This window comes from Castor canadensis, chromosome 1, assembly GCF_047511655.1.
Source record: "Castor canadensis chromosome 1, mCasCan1.hap1v2, whole genome shotgun sequence".
Lineage (NCBI taxonomy): Eukaryota > Metazoa > Chordata > Mammalia > Rodentia > Castoridae > Castor > Castor canadensis.
In genome coordinates this window covers 134,338,888-134,359,509 of record NC_133386.1, presented here as the reverse complement: position 1 = coordinate 134,359,509, position 20,622 = coordinate 134,338,888, and the positions used below count along the sequence as shown (strand labels likewise).

Below are 20,622 nucleotides of genomic sequence, written 5' to 3'. Positions count from 1 at the left end.
AATCACTAGCAACACAGAAGGGAGTGTGAGATGAACAACAAAGTCCCAATGGAGTCTTCTCTAAGGTTGTGGGATAAAAAGTAACTTTAACTCAAACTCTCTAGTACTTTAAAATTAGGATAAAAAAAACTACCAATTTTCATGGACTCAAACTACAAAAGTCAAAATGGGAAAAAAATAAGGAAATACATATTCCGCATTGGAGTCCAGGAAAAGCTCTAAATGTTCCTGAAAAGGATCAGGAAATTACTGGTGGTTGCACAGGACACTGGATTGAGTTTGTTAGGTAGATCATCTTCCTAGTCCAGGAACCCAAGGCACAGATGTAAAAACAGGTTTCTCTCCAGTTGTTCATTTTTTGTTTCATTCCTCATGGCAGGAGTCAAATGTGTACTACAATCATTAAAATTCTGTCCTATACTATAACAAGACTTTTTATAATTTCAGTATTATGATGAAAAAGAAATTAGTGCTTCAGTTTTTCAGAACTATAATCTTTTTTTCAGGTTTCTAAAATAACCTTTATTTTTTAAGTTAACATCTGCATTACAGGAAACAAACACTCAAAGCAAAGAACAAAATCATCCATAGCCACAAGCAGTACACAAGATGTCCTAAATCCTGTGTGTACACATGGTCCATTTTAGGTAACTGAGGTTATATGATCTGTGTCATACTTTTCCACACATTGTGAATACTCACCAACTCAAAATCCCAAAGCTAAAATGAATATTTTGATAACCAAGAATACACTACACCAACTCAATCTGGCAGGAAAAAACTGTAATCCTGCATTCAAAACTATAATCTTTATCAAGCAAACAAAGCTATGAGATTGAAACTACCATCATGGGTGATGGTATAACACCTGTAAACTCAGCACTGGGAGGCTGAGGTAGGATGTTCTTCAGTTCAACATAAGCCTCAGCCACATAGTAAGTCCCTGTTTCAAATAACCAAAAATAAGTAAATGATAAATAAATAAATAGAATAAGCTGAAACGACACACAAGTTTCTCTGTAGAAATTTCATAGGAAATGAAAGGTGTGAAAGCATGGTGTAAAAGCATGAAAGGTTTTAAAGCAGGAAGGAGAATGACTGGTATATATTGTAGACTTATTGAATAATTATTGATGCAATTGCAAAGCTAAAATAATAAACCAAATAATGTGGTTTAATCTCTAATGGTAAAATTAAATTAAATCATCAAGATTCATCTTCATATGAGAATTTCAGGGAACAAGTTTCTTACCAGCTTCCTCAAATATCAAGAATGTGAGTGAACTTGTTATTGATTTACTTCTTTCTTTCAAAACCAGACATAATTTCAAAGCAGAAGAAAGTATCTATTTCAAAAAAAATGAACACAGGCTATAGAATATTTACATATTATATTCTTCCAAAAATATTTCTTAGGTACTTAATTTATGCAAGATTTTGTTTTCAGGTCCCCATGGTACAGTGATGTGCTGAACAAAGTATTTTCCACTGTAGGTTTCTACTGTAGCGGGAAGATTGATGAACAAGTATCTAAAATACTCAGTTATTAAGCATGGTTTGTGATTGTGGAGAAAAACTGTTTCTGGCCAAGGGAATATCAGGTGCCCAAATGTTGATAGTAGAACACAATTACCATGTTTTAGAAACTACTAGAATGTGATATGGCTAAACTGTGGAGATCCCACACAGAGTGCAGGGATGATCTTGCAATGGAAAACAAAGGATGGAGAAACAATGAAACAAAAGCTGTCACTCTAGAGTTTTGATCTGGTATGAAGCAGATTAGTGAACCTAGAAAAGTCACCATAATTTGGGCAATTTTTCATGGCTTCTCAGTTCATTATTATGTCAAAATAATTCTACTGAAGTTGAACACACTTATCCAGAAATGTTGATTACTCCATGATATAAGGGGAATATGGAAACAATAAAGCCCTATCTTCACCCTTTCTTTTGCACAACAAATGAAACAGTTAAAGAAACTCAATCAATTACTCTCAGCGAAGCAAGGTGGCTCATGCCTGTGATTGCAGCTACTCATAGGTGTAGGTAATAAAGGTTGCCATTTGAGGCCAACCAGGCAAAAAGTTACCAAGATCCCATCAGGATCAATAAACTGGTTGTAGCGGTCTATACCTGTGGTCCCAGCTATGTGGGAGATATAGGTAAGAAAATCTCAAGTCTTATGCTGGCTCAGGCAAAATCATGAAACCCTACTTGGAAAATAAAGCAAACCAGGACTGGAGGCGTGGTTCAAGTGGTAGAGCGCCTGCCCAGCAAGCCTAAGGCCCTGAGTTAAAACCTCAGTACTGCCAAAAAACATTACTCTCTACTAACTGGTAAGTTACCCGTGTGTGTGTGTGTGTGTGTGTGTGTGTGTGTGTGCATATGCACATTAATGTGTATCATACTTCATATATTCATGGACCACAATTCATGACAGTTTATAAAAAGATGGAACATTAAGGCAATTGTAATAGATGTGTTTCCTACTTTAAATACATACTGTATACTGAAATAATCTATTTAATGTATGAAATACATAGTCCACACATATGAAATTCTGTCCTGTTTGTCATTTACACAATTACATTGTGATTTTTAAGGGTTTCCTGTATCTTCTGCTTCAAAATTATATGTTCATGGAAAAGAAATTTGATTCTGTGTCCTCAGCCTTATAGTTTCAACATGTTTATGGTTCAAAATTTATTTAATATAAAACTAAGGAGAAACTATAAATTCATTGCTACTATATAAGCACATAAATCTATCCCTTTTATCCACACAATGAATTGCCAATGTATTTTTTATTTCTCGTCTAGTTCAAAGGGAATAGAACTTAAAGTACACGAATACCACATTTTCTTAGTCATTCGTTAGAGAACATCATCCTAGGCGAAGGTAGATGGGCTTTGAAGGACAAAAATCACAGGTTCTCCCTCATATGCAGATTATAGACCTGAAACAAATGCAGAAATATTATGGGACACTAAGGGGGATACATGCATAGGAAGAATAGGTACAGGGAAGAAAACCTAAAACTCGAATGTGGTTGATATGCTCACTGTATTGGAGTGAATACAGTAATGTTAAACTGACAGAGGCCACTATGGGAAGGTGACCAGAAGTAGTGAAGACGTCTGGTAGAGATGAATCATTTCGGGTTGTAACACACATGTGCATGGAAGCAATGCTAGCAATCTCTCTGTATAGCTGTCTTTAGCTCAAACTGGCAAAAACGCTGTTTTTCTTATTATCTCATGTTTTCTCCTCAACAAAATTAGAGAACGAAAGGGTGGAACAGGTTCTGCCCAGAAGCTGGGGAGCAGGGGTAGCCCAAATGATGTATACACATGTAAATAAATGTAAAAACAATAAAATGAAAGAAATAAACTATATGAAAGTAGATATACTTTTCATAAAAGCTGTTTGTAATAATTTTCAAAAATTTAGTTGCTACCTGTCATTAAAAGTCAAATATAGAGATTGACACTAATAATTCAAAAGAGCAAAAATATTTTAAATGGGCAATATAATATTTCAAATATTAGGAGAACTTTAGCCAGCAATGCCATACCAAAGGCAGCGCTCTATATTTGTGGTGTTTCAAAACCAGGGATTCAAATCAATAGGTCTCCCACTGGAGCATGGATTCTAAATTTTTGTGATAGTCTTAGTTGATTATTCTCTAAAGTGAGATCCTTTGGGACTGAGGCACTAATAAAACCATGTACCCAGCTGACATAATGCACCCATTATGAGGAAACACAGGCATATTCTACTTGGGAAGGTTAAAAGAGTTATATATAAATCTGGTGGATTTTGATGTGTTGATGGGTAATTGAATCACTAAAGGATTTCAAGATAAGACTTTTAGATTAAGTAGATTAATACAGTGGCTTAGAATAAAAACAACTTTATTTTATAAAATATAGATAATCAGTATTTCCTGTGGTTTTGTTTTATTATATATATATATATATATATATACACACACACACACACACAGAGATCATAATGCACATGTAAGCATAGGATGAAATTATTTGTAAGCAGATTGAATCAAATAAAAGTCCCATTTGAGAACCTGTGAGGAGGTTAATAAAAATCAAGATCGTGATTGACCAGATTGTATTTGTAATCTATATCTGAATTGCTATTTCCTTCTGTAGTAACTGGAGATTTTACCCAGGATTAGTGGGGAATACATTACATAAATATTGTTAATATTTCCCTAAAGATATTTGCCAAAGAATATAATTTAAGAGTAAGGAGAATAAATATTAAATATCATTGCTTAAGTTCATTTTTAATTTCTCAATACTTAATATCTAGAAGATTCTAAATTAGGAAATTAATGAAAACATCATGGCTCTTAAACACAAAGAGGTTAAGCCTGATAAGAGGAACAGGTATAGAAACAGGTGATTATGATGAGAGAGAATATGTCTAAACTGTATCATACAACAAATATGAAAGATGTTAACATGGGAAGGAAAATCAAGTAGCTCTTCATAAAACAAATGAAACTTCAATATACTTTGAGAGATAAATAGTAATTTTCTGTCTTCAATGTCCATTTTGTCTTGTAGAGAAAAGTACAAAAAATGTCCAGAACAAAAGAGCACCACAGAAAGCCATGTTGCTGTTGACAAAGGGAGACCTATCATGTTAAGAGATTGATCATACTGGATCAAGAGGTGGTAGTGGTGCTTGGAGGAACTGAATAGAATGAAGACCATAAAAATATTCAAGGCAACATTGTGAAGGTCACATTCACTTTGAAAGAGAAGGTGTGCACTATATTCATACAAATTAAAATGCTCATTATAAACAACTTTCAGTGGTTTGTGTTTTAAAAGTGGAGAAATACAAATAAGATGGAAAGATATCCTTGGTTACAGATCAGAGTGGGAGATATCCTTGTTTATAGACTTTATCTTTCTACTAGTGTTTATGAAAATGTTCTGATGTATAGATGAGGATATAGATTTTAAAATTTGCTTGCATCTAATAGTGGACCATGAATTCAGTTTTTAGTATCCTGACCAGCATTGTATGGAATAAGTAGAATAGAATATATTGTAGAAGAGCACCAAACAACACATAATTACAGCAAATACGAAGATTATGCTACATATGTTCATTAGTTCTATTCAGTCTTGTATTAAGTGTTTAATTCTGTAAGTTTGTGGTCTAAAGGTTTGTATCTGACCATATTGTAGACAATGATTTTGGTCTGAATAACCCAATAATCAAAGACTTTATTTTGATTTTACCTCCATTTTCCTCCCTTATGTTTTGGTTCACAATGACATTTTTTGCTCTTCATTTTTATTAGTGTGTATTAATTGTACAAAGGGGTTTCACCATGGTGTTACATTTTACTTTACGTATCTATCACATATTAATTAGATTAAAACTCTCTATTGCTCTCTTTTCCCCTTTGAACAGAAGCTCAGGCAATGTATTCTGTTTCAAATTCTAGCTTTGTGCAAGCAATGGATTTAGGGAAGAGAAATATTTTGTTTACACAATTATCTCTTTCTGATGTTCACTCCATTACACTAATAATCTCTAAATATCATCTCCATAAAATAATAAATTATAAAACCAACACAGGAATTACGTTATAACTGTACCACTTGGAGTTCATTCTTTTGTCTAAGTTCTCATCTAGGTGTCCTGAAGACACATGGCTGAGATAAATCTCACCCAGGTAAAGGAGTTCATTCTTGTGGGCCTCACGGATCGTCAGGAGTTGAAGATACCTCTCTTTCTGGTATTCTTATCCATCTACCTCTTCACAGTTGTAGGCAATCTAGGTTTGATCCTGGTCATTAGAACAGATGAAAGACTCAACACCCCAATGTACTTCTTCCTTAGCAACCTGGCTTTTGTGGATTTCTGTTATGCTTCTGTCATTACACCCAAGATGCTTGGGAATTTCTTGTATGAACAAAACATTATATCCTTCAATGCATGTGCTACTCAGTTAGGCTGCTTTCTTACCTTCATGATATCAGAGTGTTTGCTACTGGCTTCCATGGCCTATGATAGATATGCAGCCATTTATAACCCTCTGCTGTATATGGTCACAATGTCCCCAGGAGTCTGCATTCAGCTTTTAGCTGTACCTTATAGATATAGCTTCCTGATGGCATTATTTCATACTATCCTTACCTTTCGTCTCTCCTATTGCCATTCCAATATCATCAATCATTTCTACTGTGATGACATGCCTCTCCTCAGACTAACTTGCTCAGACACTTGCTTGAAACAGCTGTGGGTTTTGACCTGTGCAGGTATCACATTCATTTCTTCAGTTCTGATTGTCTTTGTTTCCTACATGTTCATTATTTCTGCCATCCTGAGGATACGCTCAGCTGAGGGAAGATACAAGGCTTTCTCCACCTGTAGCTCCCACATGCTGGCAGTCACCATATTCTATGGGACCCTGATCTTTATGTACTTACAACCAAGCTCTAGCCATTCCCTTGACACAGATAAGTTGGCCTCTGTCTTCTACACAGTGATTATCCCCATGTTGAACCCCTTGATCTATAGCTTCAGGAACAAGGATGTGAAAGATGCTCTGAAAAAAGCCATTAACAGTAGAAACCAGGCCTTTCTGCTCATGAAAGTAAGAAAAAGACTTCCATAAACACAAGAAGATTTCCCTCCGTAATCTGTTTATCCCATTAATAAAACTAGTACAGTGCCTTATGTCTTAGTCGATAATCAATAAGGATCTGTTTACTATAAAATGAAATCATTTCTGTATTATTTATAAGAAAGTTTGAATTAGGATTATATTTCATATGAAAGGGGTATGTAAGAATTTACATAAAGTTTTATTTCCCACATAGATCTTTTTCAAAATTTATCTCATATGATGACTATACATCTATATACTGGCAAAGAATAGAGGAAAAACAAAGGTACCCTTAATACCCAGACTAGGATTATAAGAGTATTTTAATAATATATTCAAGTTAAATTTAAATAATACATCCAAAATTAAATTTAGTGTTATTTTCCAGTTAAATTATAGACAATTGCAAACCAGGGGTTTCAAATGGGGGATAACTTTTCTACCAGAGGATATTAGGCAATGCTTGGAGTTATTATTGACTTTCATGATAAGAACATGGGATGGAAAAAAATACTATTGGTGTCTAGTGGGTGAGGCTAGGTATGCTGAAAATAACCTACAATTCATAGAACTTTCTTTCACACAAAAGTAGTTTTCCAGTTCAAAGTGACAATAATGTCAACCCTGAAAAGTATGCTTTGAACAATCATTTCCTTAACAATTATTTGGGTCAAACTGGTTGATACTGATGCTTGCATCTTCTATAGCATCCATTGTTGGTTTCTCTAATTTGTTCTGTTAAAAGTTAAGATTGGCACTAAAATCCTGAGCTAAATTATGTTTTTACTTTTTTTATCTGTCGATTTTTATTTCATGTATTCTGGGGCTTCTTTGTACATAAATAATAATTGTTTACCTATGTTATTTCCTGTTTTCATTACTAAATGCCTCTGTTTTCTGGTGGGCTTTATTATCTCAAGTATCTTTGTATGAATTTAATAAAACCATATCCGCTGTCTATTGGATATTATTTGCACAAATTGTAGTCTATCATTTACTTGCAAAATGTTTGTGACATTCAGTATAACTTGTGCCTCTTTTAAACAGCCAATTTGGGGATTTAGGATTTAGGATTTTTAATTATTTGTTGGTGTCTCTGACTTTTGATTGGAGTATTTAGTCCATTAATATTTCATATAATTATTGGTATGGTTTAATTTATGTCTGTCGTGTCCCTTTGTTTCTGATGTCAAGTTACTGCCTCCTTTTGTTCTAAAATTTTTTACTTAGATATTTTATGCCTGTATTGTTAAACAACACACACACACAGACACACACACACACACACACACACACACACACACACACACACATACTGCCACTCCTGTTCAGGATTTGTTTCTTTTTGTTTTTGCTGCTATTTTTTTCCCTACTGATTTTCCCAAACTAATTCTATAAAATCTGAATTCTTGAATCCAATCCCTATTTTCAGTACTTCCCAGAATACTCAGATTTTTGTTTAAGGCCTTGTATTCTCCTTAGATACTTGTATATTGGTCCCATTTTAGTCATCTTTTCTCTCTAAGCAGATGGGATTATAGAGAGGTGAGAGTAACTCAGGATGCTAAGAAAGAAAGCATTTCCATGTCACTTGAGCAATATATGTCAGTTTGTAGTAGCTCTTTGCTTGCCAGAGTCTCAACAACATTAGTTTCCAATGTCTTCACTTCACACAAAAACCTCCTTTTGACCTCACTATTGACTATTTATTTCAGCTTGAGCCTCCTTAATATAAATACTATAGTCTCATTGCCTTTTAACTATGCTCAGAGACTTGGCTGCTCCATTATGAAATAGCTATTCTCACTAGAGAAAAATAACCAATACTAGCTAGATAATTTCAAGTCTGTTTCTCACTGCTTTGGGATATACCCAAAGGAATGCAACTCAGGTTACTCCAGAGGCACCTGCACACCCGTGTTTATTGCAGCACTATTCACAATAGCCAAGTTATGGAAATTGCCAAGATGCCCCACTATAGATGAATGGATTAAGAAAATGTGGTTGTCATACAGAATGGAATTTTACTCAGCCATGAAGAGGAAGAATGAAGTCTTATCATTTGCAAGTGATGGAACTGGAGAACATCATCTTAAGCAAAGTTAACCAGGCTCAGAAAGCCAAAAATCGTATGTTTTCCCTCATATGCGAACTTCAGATATAAAACAAATACAGTAATATTATTAGGCATGGGTCACATTCTAAGGGGAGCACATAAACAGGAGGAATAAGGAAAGGTAGGAAACTCAAAACTTCAAAGTGTTTGATGTGGCCACTGAAAAGGAGCTAATACAGTAACCTTAAAATGACAGAGGTCACTATGGGAAGGTGACCAGGAAGTAGTGAGGAGGTCTGGTAGAAAAGAATCAATTCAGGTTGTAATACACAAGTGCATGGAAGCAATGCTAGGAATCTCTCTGTATAGCTATCCATATCTCAAACTAACAAAAACTCTATGCCTTTCTTATTATTGCTAAATGTTTTCACTTCAACAAAACTGGAGAAGAGGGCAAAACAGGTTCTGCCTGGAAGAGAAGGGGGGTGGAGAGGAGGGAAGAGGCAGGGGGCAAGGGGGGAGAAATGGCCCAAACAATGTATGCACATATGAATAAATGAATTAAAAAATTTTTTAAAATGCTAGCTAGATAATTTCAAATCTATTTCTCACTGCTCTGACTGTCAACATTAATAACAGGAAAGATACTGGGGATCTCATTCACCCACCTTTGTGACACGCCTTGCTAAAGTGAAAGTACTACTAGATTTTGTAAATCTCATAGTTACAAATTTTGCTTTCTCTATTTCTCACAAAGTTGTGCCACTGTTAACATTCTATTCTTACAATCAGAAAGAAAAAGAATTCCAACAGATGTGAAATTATAGCCTTTATTCCAGCTAAAATGTTAGTCTAGCACAATTTTATGACTTCTGGAAGGAGTCATGAGAGTCCTAGAGACAAAATAATTTCTATTCACATTAAACACCACAAGACTGAAAGTCACTTCATTTCCTACTGTCTCCAAATTTCCAGAGGGACATTGCATTAATGATGAATGTGGATATGGATGTGGCACATGGGGTGAATTTGTGTCACAGCCATGGGGGGCCCTGAGCTGTTTGTATCTAAATCTTTCACAGTGGGCAACCTGCTCAACTTAGACCCTGGAGTGAGACCTTATTTTTGCTATATTTGACACTAAATAAATTTGCCCACCCCAAAATTATTATTTCCAATCACTGTTGGGTGGTGCCTACAAATTTTACAGATGAATCTAAATATTAGTCTCCATTATTTTCTTCCTTTGTTTTCAATAAAGTAAATGTAAAGCACAGAAGCCATGGAATTTTAAGACACATGCTTGTCCAAATAACATCTGCCTTCAGGATAGGTTTGAACCTAACACCACTACATGATAGTGTTCTGCTATCTGCTTGCAGATTAGAGGACTCATGATTCAGACAGCACTTGGCCCTTGATGACCTTGGCCCTTGAGGAATCATGGGAGCTCGGTTCCCTCTAGTTAGGTTTTCAGTCTCTCCAAGGGCTAATAACCAGTCAGAAACTTTAGTCTCAAAAGACAAATAATTATCTACTGGAGAAATTGTCTCCTTCCTCTCAAATCATAAAGGACTCAACTCTAATGTCCTTTAGGGGCCTAACAAACCTTCATAAACATCCATACTTCCCTAGAATTCAAATTGTACTAGAAATGCTATGTGTTATCACTTAGTGCCATTGCCATTTACCAGCAGGAAGCACTGCTTTGCACATCTTTTTTGTTTTGTTTTTTGCTCTGGATACCATTCAAATCAGGTATCTTTATGAATTGCTCAGCAAATGGGTAAGAGCAGCAGAGATAGTAAGATATAAGTAGCCACCAAAAATAAAATGCCATAACTTATTCTTCACTTTTGAAGGTTATTCTCAGTATGCCTCCTACCACTATATCAGGAGGAATTTCAAAAGCCCAGACATATGAGTATTTGGGGATTAAACTGCACTGGGCATTCATATACATCAGCATCTCATTTTATATTTAAGAATCTCATTTTCATCTGGTCCAATCATGAATTAATATGAAGTATGTTAATAGTATTTAACACTATATCATAACATTTGATTTTCAGGATTTCAAGTAAGGAGTGTGATTCACCTAAAAGATTGATAAATTTCTCCCAGGGTGGATAAAAGGAGATAAAGATCTTTTGTGATGATTCTAACCCTCTCGGGTTGCATAGAGCATTAAGTTTATGAGAGAGAATGGACTCAAGTTATAACAGACAGTGTTGTTAAATTTTGTTACAAAGGATGTATGTTGAGGCTGAATTGCCAAGGGAGCAGCCTCTTCTAATCCCAGCTATGAATTTAACATAATAACTGTCTCTATAGTTGAGAAGTGAGAATTTACAAAATCCCTTTCTCTCAAAGTTTTAAGCCAAAATTTGTCATTGGGAAAAAATGTGTTATATCTGCAAGACCCAACAAATGCAGAGATTGTTATTTATACCAGATATAGAGGACAGATGTCCAAAGTGGTGACATTCACATGTTTCTGAAGGTCTCTCTGAAACAGACCCAGCCACTTCTTTAACCTCTCTACAGTCATGAACTCATTCTTCACATCTGCACTTCAGGTTCATGTTGGAGTAAGTTTTTCTGATGTTCCACCTTCAGGCTTCTTGATCTGTACTATCCTCTTCCTTACAAAATTATTGTAGGTCCTAACTGTGATTTTAAATTCCTTAATTTCATGATATTGTAAGTGGTTTTGTTTTTCTGACTGACCCACAATAAGGGACAATAAACAGTATCTGAACAGTCTGACAAGGGATTCTTGACAATAACATTTATCCAACAATAATTTTCTATCTATCCAATCTACTTAACATAATATATATATATATATATATATATATACACATACATATGTATGTATACACATATACACAATTTTGCAAGGTGGCACTGAGTTTTACCTCTGATAGACAGCATAAGGAAGACTGCCTATTACCTGGGATTTGATGGTCAAACATTGAACAGTTGAGGAAAGAAAATGAAAAGGTTGAAGATGTAGGGCGTGTAATAATTTTCAGGGCATGAGCTTCAGAGGAAATCTCTCAGCATGTGGATGATTATCCTAGAAATACTAAGTGCCAGAAGGAAAGGGAATCTGCATGTGAGGTATCCCAGGCAAGCTGTCCAGTGATTGCAAAGGGAGTAATTTCCTGCACTTGTTTAAGGACAGCAGTGTAGCCCCTCCAGAACAAAACTGAGCTTCCATGATAACAATAATGTTCATAATAAAAATCCATGCTACCTGAGCACTTAATGTTTTAGCTAATATTGTAATTTCCAGGGTATCCAAAATTTTGGAACATGTAAAATTCAACCCTGTCAAGAAAGCAAAGACTGTTTTCATTTCCTGTAGACAGGGGAATGTTACAGAACAAACAGGACAGTTTGTTAGCATTTTGGGTATAAGGGCCTTGACAGACACCTGATATATTTTGCCAAACTTTGAACAGTTTCTGCATGAATAAATAAACATGATATCTGTCTTGCCCAAATATAAGGCTGATGTGAAGATTATCTTAGATGACATAGAAGTAGAAAAAATGAAAACTGTACTTTCTCTGCTGCACTTAAAGGAAGAATTTTAATCTGTCATCTTTCCAATAACCAGAAAGAACTTTACATGAATCAAAGTCCAGAGCATTGATTTTACTTTTTCCTTCTATCACTGCATGGTTGAAGGTATGGAATAAAAGAAGATTTCTCAATTATTTTAAAATACATTATTAATCTGAAAAAAGGAAAATTGTGTGTACATATATATATATTTAGATATACAGGCATATATATGATTTTCAAAATAGTGATTTATTAATTCACAAATACTACATATTGAGAAAAGAGAATTCAGAGCATTTATATATGCAATAAATACTCAAAAATGCCAAAAACCACATGCCCTAGAGAGATACACCATTAGCATATTGGCTTACATCAATCCCACAAAGACAATTATCTTATGTTTGCTTCAACTGTGGAAGCCATGGGAAACAAAACAAAACAGCCCAGGTCATGAAAACAAAGGGGAACTACTAGGAAGGTGGAAAAAGAAAAGGGAGAGGGAGCACAGGGATAAGAAAGATTATGACATCATACACACATATTAAAGCTTATTACACACAGTTTAATATATGCCAATAAAAATGCAAAAATATTGCTTATGGCCTTACATTTTACCATTTCTTAATAAATATTTTTTTCACCTAAAGATTTAGTTAACATTTTTAAGAAATTACTTACATGTCTTGTGGAATAATCATAACATGAAGTATTTTCTTTATATATTTATATTTTTATCATACTCTAATTTTCCCATTTTTTAATTTTCTCTTTTTGCTTATGTTTAACATAGGTTTATCTATCTTACCATTAACAAAGTTTTAAATGAAATCATCTACTTATATTTTACTCCATGAAGAATTTTCTACCTTGGTATTCCTACTTGTACCACATCACAGTAAAAGTGTAGGAAAAGCCAAAACATATTTGAGAATATAGAAAAGGGTCCTTTGAGTAGCTGTAACATGTTATGTGAGTCATCCCTATCTTGTTGCATCACTTCCTACAAAATCAAGATTACTGAGAAGATGTGCTCTGCAGTGCTTTATTATAGACATTTCTACATCTACTGAATGGCCAAAGGAAATCATTCAGCCGTGACTGAGTTTATTCTCTTAGGACTGATAGATGATCCAGAATTTCAGGTCATTCTTTTTGTGATCCTTCTAACCATCTACTTATTTACTGTAATGAGTAATCTTGGATGGATTTTGCTAATCCAAATCAGTCCCCAGCTTCAATCACCTATGTATTTTTTCCTAAGTCATCTGGCTTTTGTTGATTTTTGTTACACTTCCTGTGTCACCCCAAATGCTCTGGTTAATAGTTTGTGTGAAGTTAAAAGCATATCACTCTATGGATGTGCTGCTCAAGTGTGTTTCTTTGTCACATTTTCAGTGTGTGAAGTTTCCCTGCTCTCTATAATGGCCTATGATAGGTATGTGGCTATTTGCAATCCTTTACTCTATGTAGTTCTCATGCCTAGGAAACTCTGCTTTCAAATAGTCACTTGCACATACATCTATGGATTTTTCATGGGACTTATACAAGCAGTGACTACGTTTCTTTTGTCTTTTTGTGACTCCAACATGGTCAACCAGTTCTTCTGTGATGATATTCCCTTGATTGCTCTGGCTTGTTCTGACACCCAAGTCAAAGAGTTGATGTTGCTGACCATGGCTGGGTTCAATGTGTGTTACTCTCTTCTCATCATTCTCATTTCATACATGTTCATTCTATCTGCAATACTGAAGAAACACTCAGCTGAAGGAAGACAGAAAGTCTTTTCCACCTGTGCTTCTCACTTGTCTTCTATTGCTATATACTATGGAACTATCATTTTTATGTACTTACAACCTAAATCTAGCCATTCCCTGAGTACAGACAAATTTGCTGCAGTTTTCTATGTAGTAGTGATCCCCATGCTGAATCCTTTGATTTATAGTTTATGAAATAAAGAGGTAAAAATGCTCTAAAGAGGAGTATAGAGAAGGTTCCTTTGAGTATTAATAAATGAATTGAAAGAATTTAAAATAGGTAATGAGTCTAGATTTATCTTGGACCAAATGCCATTATCTATTAGAAGAAAAAAAATCTTCTCCTTGGACATTGTTTCCTGATTTCCCTGAAATAGAGAATCACTGTGTTCATTATTGTGATCTCAGAAGTATTATAGTACATTCACAATTATTTTTTAGAATAATTCAACTGAGAGACAAGCTCCTTGAATACATATAAGTTTTTTAAAAATATTGTTCTGATTTGAGATTCAGAACTTTAGTGTACATTGACAGAGATTCTATCAAATACTTGAAAAATGATTCAATGAAGAAGCCAATTTGTTTAGATTTCACAGGAAAAATAGATGTACATCTTTTAAAGGATTTTTTTTGCTTAATTACTCCCAATGATATATTAATTGCTTCTTTAAAAGTCTTGTATTTTACCTACTTTTATCTTCATCTTGGTGGGTTGTGATGTCATAATGAAAGTTATCTACCTGCTTTTGTGAAGTGCTATTGTTTTATTTCAGTACACCAGAGTAACTTAATACCTTTTACCTGTTCTGCTTATTTATATAACATTGGAATTGCATGTGACCCTTAATACAGAATGATTTTCAGCCTCATTCTGGGTCGATGTTACTGTACCCTGGTTGCTACAATATCATGATTACTGCTTTCCTAAAGAACACAAACTTGTAAGTTATGGTAGTACATACCTGTAATCCCAACACTCAAGAGACTGAGATAGGAACATTACAATTTCAAGGCCAGTCTGGCCTATAAGAGAGACAGATTCAAAAACAAAACAACATACAAAAACAAAAAAGCATTGAGTACAAAGGTAAAATTTTATTTTCTCACCGTCACTTAAAAATTATAAGTAAAAAGTTTTAAAAAATTTTCATAGTGAGGTACTTCTGTACCTGCTAATAACATCTGGTGATGTCCAAAACAAATCATCTCTACATTGATAATATTTAAAATTAGTATGTCATTTTCTTGAAGAAAAAACAAGCCATATATTTTGTAAAGATGAATACTACAACCTTATGTTATTCTCAAATTTTTATTTTCAATAGCAAGTGAGCCCATTCAAAATTTCACAAATAATAAAACTGACCTTTATTGAACATGTACTATGTCTCAGCAATTTGGAGAATACATTTAAGTCTATTACTTCAGGTAACTTGCACAATAATTCTGGCTATTTATGACTAACCCCATTGTACTAAAAAACAAGTTGAGACAGTGGGCTTAGTTTACACACACACACAGATCTTTAGACAAGATTTCAATAAAGTTTTACTTGATTCTGTAGCTTCTTTTCACAATGACATGATTAAAGTTACAAATGTTGAATAAATACTTTTTATTTAAAAATGAATGATTCACTAGATGTCACCCAAAGAATAAATGCATTTAAAAAGATTTTATAGAGTCACAAATTACTGCAATGCAGAGATTAGGGAAAACTTACTTGGACACATAAGGTTGCTTTCAGCTATGTTACCTGTTATATTCTGAAAGGAAACCACCCCCCCACACACACACACACACTGCAGAGAAATATTTCCTATGGACATCTCTAAACTCCTTTCCATTTCAGTGATGGAGAGTTCAAGCATCTCAGAGACTCCCAGATTTCCATGGAACTATGCCATTTATCACTCTGATCAAACACAGTCATATTCCAAAACTGGAACATAACTTTGAGAAATCCAGTTTAAATTTTTATTCCTAGTCAAGTTCCTTCAAGGTACTTGATAACTTTGAGGCACATTTTCTAATTCATGAAATAAAACTTTTCATATATCTTAAAAGATAATTCCCTTTCATATATGTGTAACTGAGTTACCCAGGAAAAGTTTAAGAGACTAATGTTGTTGGAGATGTAAAATTCTAGGACAATGGAGTACGGAGAAACTGAAGTGAGACAGGGAGAGGAAACAAATCCAAGATGACATTAAAGGTTGAAAAGTAGGTATCATGCAGAGATACAGACTCACTTTTCCAAAGAGATGTCTCTAGAGGAGATGTACAGAAGTACAAAGTTTGAAAACATAGCAAACCTTGGGACACAGAAGTCTGCAAGAATCTCATTGGTATCCAGCATTGTCCGCCCTTACCACCACATCCAGATTTGTTCCATCTATAGTCCGTATTTTGGAAATCTAGCATGTTGTTTTCATACATCTGGTCAAATAACCCAGACCCTCATAGGCTGAAGGATCTAACACTTTGATAACCTGTCCTTATAGTGTTACCTTTGCTGAAATTACCTATGAAGAGTTTCCACTGAGTATAAAAACATTACATGTCACACTGAATCCCCTGAATTTTGGTTACATATATTACTCTCCATGTTATGTGACAGAAACACAAATTCTTCATGATGATCTTATTGATTACAGAACCAGTAAACTAATTCCTTTTCTTTTTTGACTGCTAATTCACTGGCAAAATGAGTACAATGCATGCAGATGGTAGTCATGGTCTCCAGCACAGTGATTATTCTGAGCCCCACAAAGGAAGTATTTCTATTTGAAAACTGGATATATAATCTGGCAGAACCTGAGGCTATAGAGTCAGACAGAACAGATTCTTCAACATTCACTAGACATGAGGGAGAGAGGGGTTACTCCTATTCTCTTCTTGGCTCAGTACCTTTTATTCTATCTATGATGGCTGTAGTGTCATTTACCGGGCACACATTTTATGTATCATTACACTTTGGAGTATGGTCTCCCTGTCAATGAGTAGAGCAGGCTCCAAGCTGATGCCCTTGCTGAGCATCCAAGGGCTTTTCCCCTTTCCACAAATTCATGTTTTTCTGTGTAAGAGTATCATGATATGTCATTTAAGGTCATGTGTGCATTTTTGTGCCCTATGGTGAAAAGCATCCCTTTCAGGAAGCAACACTATGGAATACAAAGCCAACAAATAGGACTTTGTATAAGAACTCATATGGGGGTGTTGGCAGATGCAGTGCAAGCAAGGAAAGCCCATCTGTGTTGGGAATGTATGTTGATTGTCATAAGAAAAAATTATTTCCACCTCTAACATAAAAAAAGGTTTAATGAGATTTACCAGGCACCATTTTGTTTTTTGGTGTCACTAAATAATGATGCAACACAAAGTGTTCACAAATGGGCTTTTTGGATGAAAAACTAAATCTTGAACAGTGTATAGTTCAAATAGAATTTGTAGGAAAGTTCCATAGTTTTATGGGCATATTCTTGCAGAGTGAGTGTTCTAAGAAATTTTGATTAATAACCACATACAAAATAAATCTTGCAAGACTTCTCAGTTGTATATTCTATCTACTCATTAATATTACAAACAAATATCTGCATTCTTATGTTCACATCTATTATATGGGACTGATATCTCTCATTTATCTCATACTTCTTGTTCAAGGCAACACTATTCATATCTTCACTGAAATTTATGTATATTTATACTTCTAGGAGCATTTTGTGCCTTATGTCAAACATGCCAAGAATTTTACTTAAAGCTTTACTCACTGAGAGATACAGTTGCAACACTCTCTTTCAATATCACTACTTATCTTCCTATGTTTAATAAGTTTTAAGTTTATTTCTGACTTACTGAAAAAGACCTGAGTGGGAACCAAGTTTGACAGTTTTTCATAGGGAACACTCCACACCTACTATTTCATGAGCTTAAGTCATTAGTTAGAGGAACACTTTTGTTTTAACAGAGAAATTTATCATAGAAACCTGCCCCAACATTTGTTCAATTAACACTCATTCTTAGGTATTAAAGTAGCACTTATGCCACAAAGAAATTGTTGCTGTATTACAGCAAAACTAAGGACTCATTGGATCACATAAAATCCAGCTTATGATCAAAATATCAAAATGTAAACATACTAGAGGATAATTAGTATTTCCAAAGGACCAGCAGAATGTGAGGAGCTATCTTTTATAAGTTGGTTTGCTTCCTGCCATAGATAACATGACGAGCAACTGTATTTACTGCATTATACATCCCAAGTGGCAAGTCAGATGCATAGTAGTTTGGGTCTAATTAAGTGTTTATATGTCTCTTCTGTACATGGGACTGACTAGCAATTTTCTATATTACTCAATGGAAATATTTTTTTTTGCAAAGTATAACATATACATTTTTTAAATTCATTTATCCACACGTGTGTACATTGTTTGGGTCATATCTCCCCCCCTCCCCCTACCCACCCTCTCTCCCCATTACCCCCTTAGAGATGGTAAGCATTTTTTATGTGTTTTTTGGCCATTTGAATTTCTTCTTTTGAGAAAGTTCTGTTTAGTTCAGTTGCCCATTTCTTAATTGGTTCATTCATTTTAGGAGAGTTTAGTTTCCTGTATATTCTGGTTATCAGTTCTTTGTCTGATGTATAGCTGGCAAATATTTTCTCCCACTCCTTAGGTGGTCTCTCCAGTTTAGAGAAGATTTATTTTGTTGTGCAGAAGCTTTTTAATTTTATGAAGTCCCATTTGTCCATCCTTTCTCTTAGTTGCTGAGCTGCTGTAGTTTTATTGAGGAAATTCTTGAGTATACCTGTTAGTTCCAGGGTGTTTCCTGCTCCGTCCTGTACTAACTTTCTAGTTTCATGTCTGAAATTAAGGAAGGTCCTTGGTCCATTTTGAGTTGATAGTAGTACAGGGTCATAGACATACATCTAGTTTCAGTTTCTTGCAGATGGATAAACACTTTTTCCAGCAACATTTGTTGAAGAGGTTTTCTTTTCTCCATTGTATATTTTTGGCACTTTTGTCAAAAATGAGGTGGGTATAGTTGTGTGGATTCATATCCAGGTCCTTTCTTCTGTTCCACTGGTCTTCATGTCTGTTTTTGTGCCAGTACCATGCTGTTTTTATTGCTATTGCTTTGTAATATAGCTTGAAGTCAGGTATTGTGATACCTCCAGCATTGCTCTTTTTGCTGAGTATTGCCTTGGCTATTCGTGGTATCTTGTGTTTCCAAATGAACTTTAGGGTAGATTTTTCAATCTCTGTGATGAATGTCATTGGGATTTTTTGTTGTTATTGTTGTTGTTGGGGTTTTTTTGTCTTATTGTTTTGGGGGGTTTCGAATTTTTTTTTATTCATTTGTGCATACAATGTTTGGGTCATTTCTCCCCCCTTCCCCCACCCTCTCCCTTACCTCTCACTCTTCCCCCCACCCCCTCGACACCCAGCAGAAACTATTTTGCCTTATCTCTAATTTTGTTGAAGAGAGAATATAAGCAATAATAGGAAAGACCAAGGGTTTTTGCTAGTTGAGATAAGGACAGCTATACAGGGAGTTGACTCACATTGCTTTCCTGTGTATGTGTGTTACCTTCTAGGTTAATTCTTGATCTAACCTTTTCTCTAGTTCCTGGTCCCCTTCTCCTATTGGCCTCAGTTGCTTTAAGGTATCTGCTTTAGTTTCTCTGTGTTTGATGGGAATTGAATTAAACATGTAGATTGCTTTTGGTAGTATAGCCATTTTTGCTATGTTGGTTATACCAATCCATGAGCACAGGAGATCTTTCCATCCTCTGTATCTTCCTTGACCTCTTTCTTCAGGAGTTTGTAATTCTCCTTATAGAGGTCATTCACATCCTTTGTTAACTTTACTCCTAGGCATTTGATTTTTTTTGAGGCTACTGGAAATGGAATTGTTTCCCTATATTCCTCCCCAGTTTGTTCATTGTTGGTGTATAGAAAACCTAATGGCTTTTGTAAGTTGATTTTTGTATACTGCCACCTTACTATAGCTGTTTATGGTGTCTAAGAGTTTTTGGGTAGAGTTTTTTTGGTCTTCAAAAAAGGTATAGGATCATATTGTCTGCACAGAAGGATGTTTTGACAGTTTCTTTACCTATTTGTATTCCTTTTATTTCTTCTTCTTGCCTAATTGCTCTGGCTAGAAATTCCACTGTGTTGAATAGGAGTGGGAATAGTGGGTGCCCTCATCTCGTTCCTGATTTTAGGGGAAATGGTTTCATTTTTTCACCATCAAGTATGATTTTGGCTGTAGGTTTGTCATATATAGCCTTTACAATGTTGAGGTATATTCCTCTTTTCCTAGTTTTCTTAGAGCTTTTATCATGAAGTGGTGTTGGATTTTGTCAAAGGTTTTCTGCATCTATTGAGATGATCAAGTGGTTTTTTTCTTTGCTTCTATTGATGTGCTGTATTACATTTATAGATTTGCATATGTTGAAAAACCCCTGCATTGCTGGGATGAATCTGACTTGGTCATGGTGTATGATCTTTCTGATATGTTGTTGGATTTGGTTTGCCATTATTTTATTGAGGATTTTTGCATCAATATTCATT

At 34.9% G+C, this 20,622-nt stretch overlaps 2 protein-coding genes and 1 long non-coding RNA gene across 3 annotated transcripts in view; 2 read left to right on the top strand and 1 right to left on the bottom strand.

Moving 5' to 3' along the window:
- LOC141425727 (uncharacterized) overlaps positions 1-20,622 on the bottom strand; it is a 457,749-nt gene that overhangs the window by 271,581 nt on the left and 165,546 nt on the right. The window lies entirely within an intron of this gene.
- On the top strand, positions 5,696-6,664 carry LOC109677138 (olfactory receptor 8U8-like). Its single transcript, XM_020153277.2, has one exon. The coding sequence runs from the start codon at positions 5,696-5,698 to the stop codon at positions 6,662-6,664; it is 969 nt and encodes a 322-aa protein (XP_020008866.2).
- LOC141425717 (olfactory receptor 5AL1-like) lies at positions 13,361-14,239 on the top strand. Its single transcript, XM_074083020.1, has one exon. The coding sequence runs from the start codon at positions 13,361-13,363 to the stop codon at positions 14,237-14,239; it is 879 nt and encodes a 292-aa protein (XP_073939121.1).

Bases quoted from the DNA above. Each gene is read 5' to 3' on its own strand.
- LOC109677138 (XM_020153277.2), top strand. From the start codon at position 5,696: ATGGCTGAGATAAATCTCACCCAGGTAAAGGAGTTCATTCTTGTGGGC.
- LOC141425717 (XM_074083020.1), top strand. From the start codon at position 13,361: ATGGCCAAAGGAAATCATTCAGCCGTGACTGAGTTTATTCTCTTAGGA.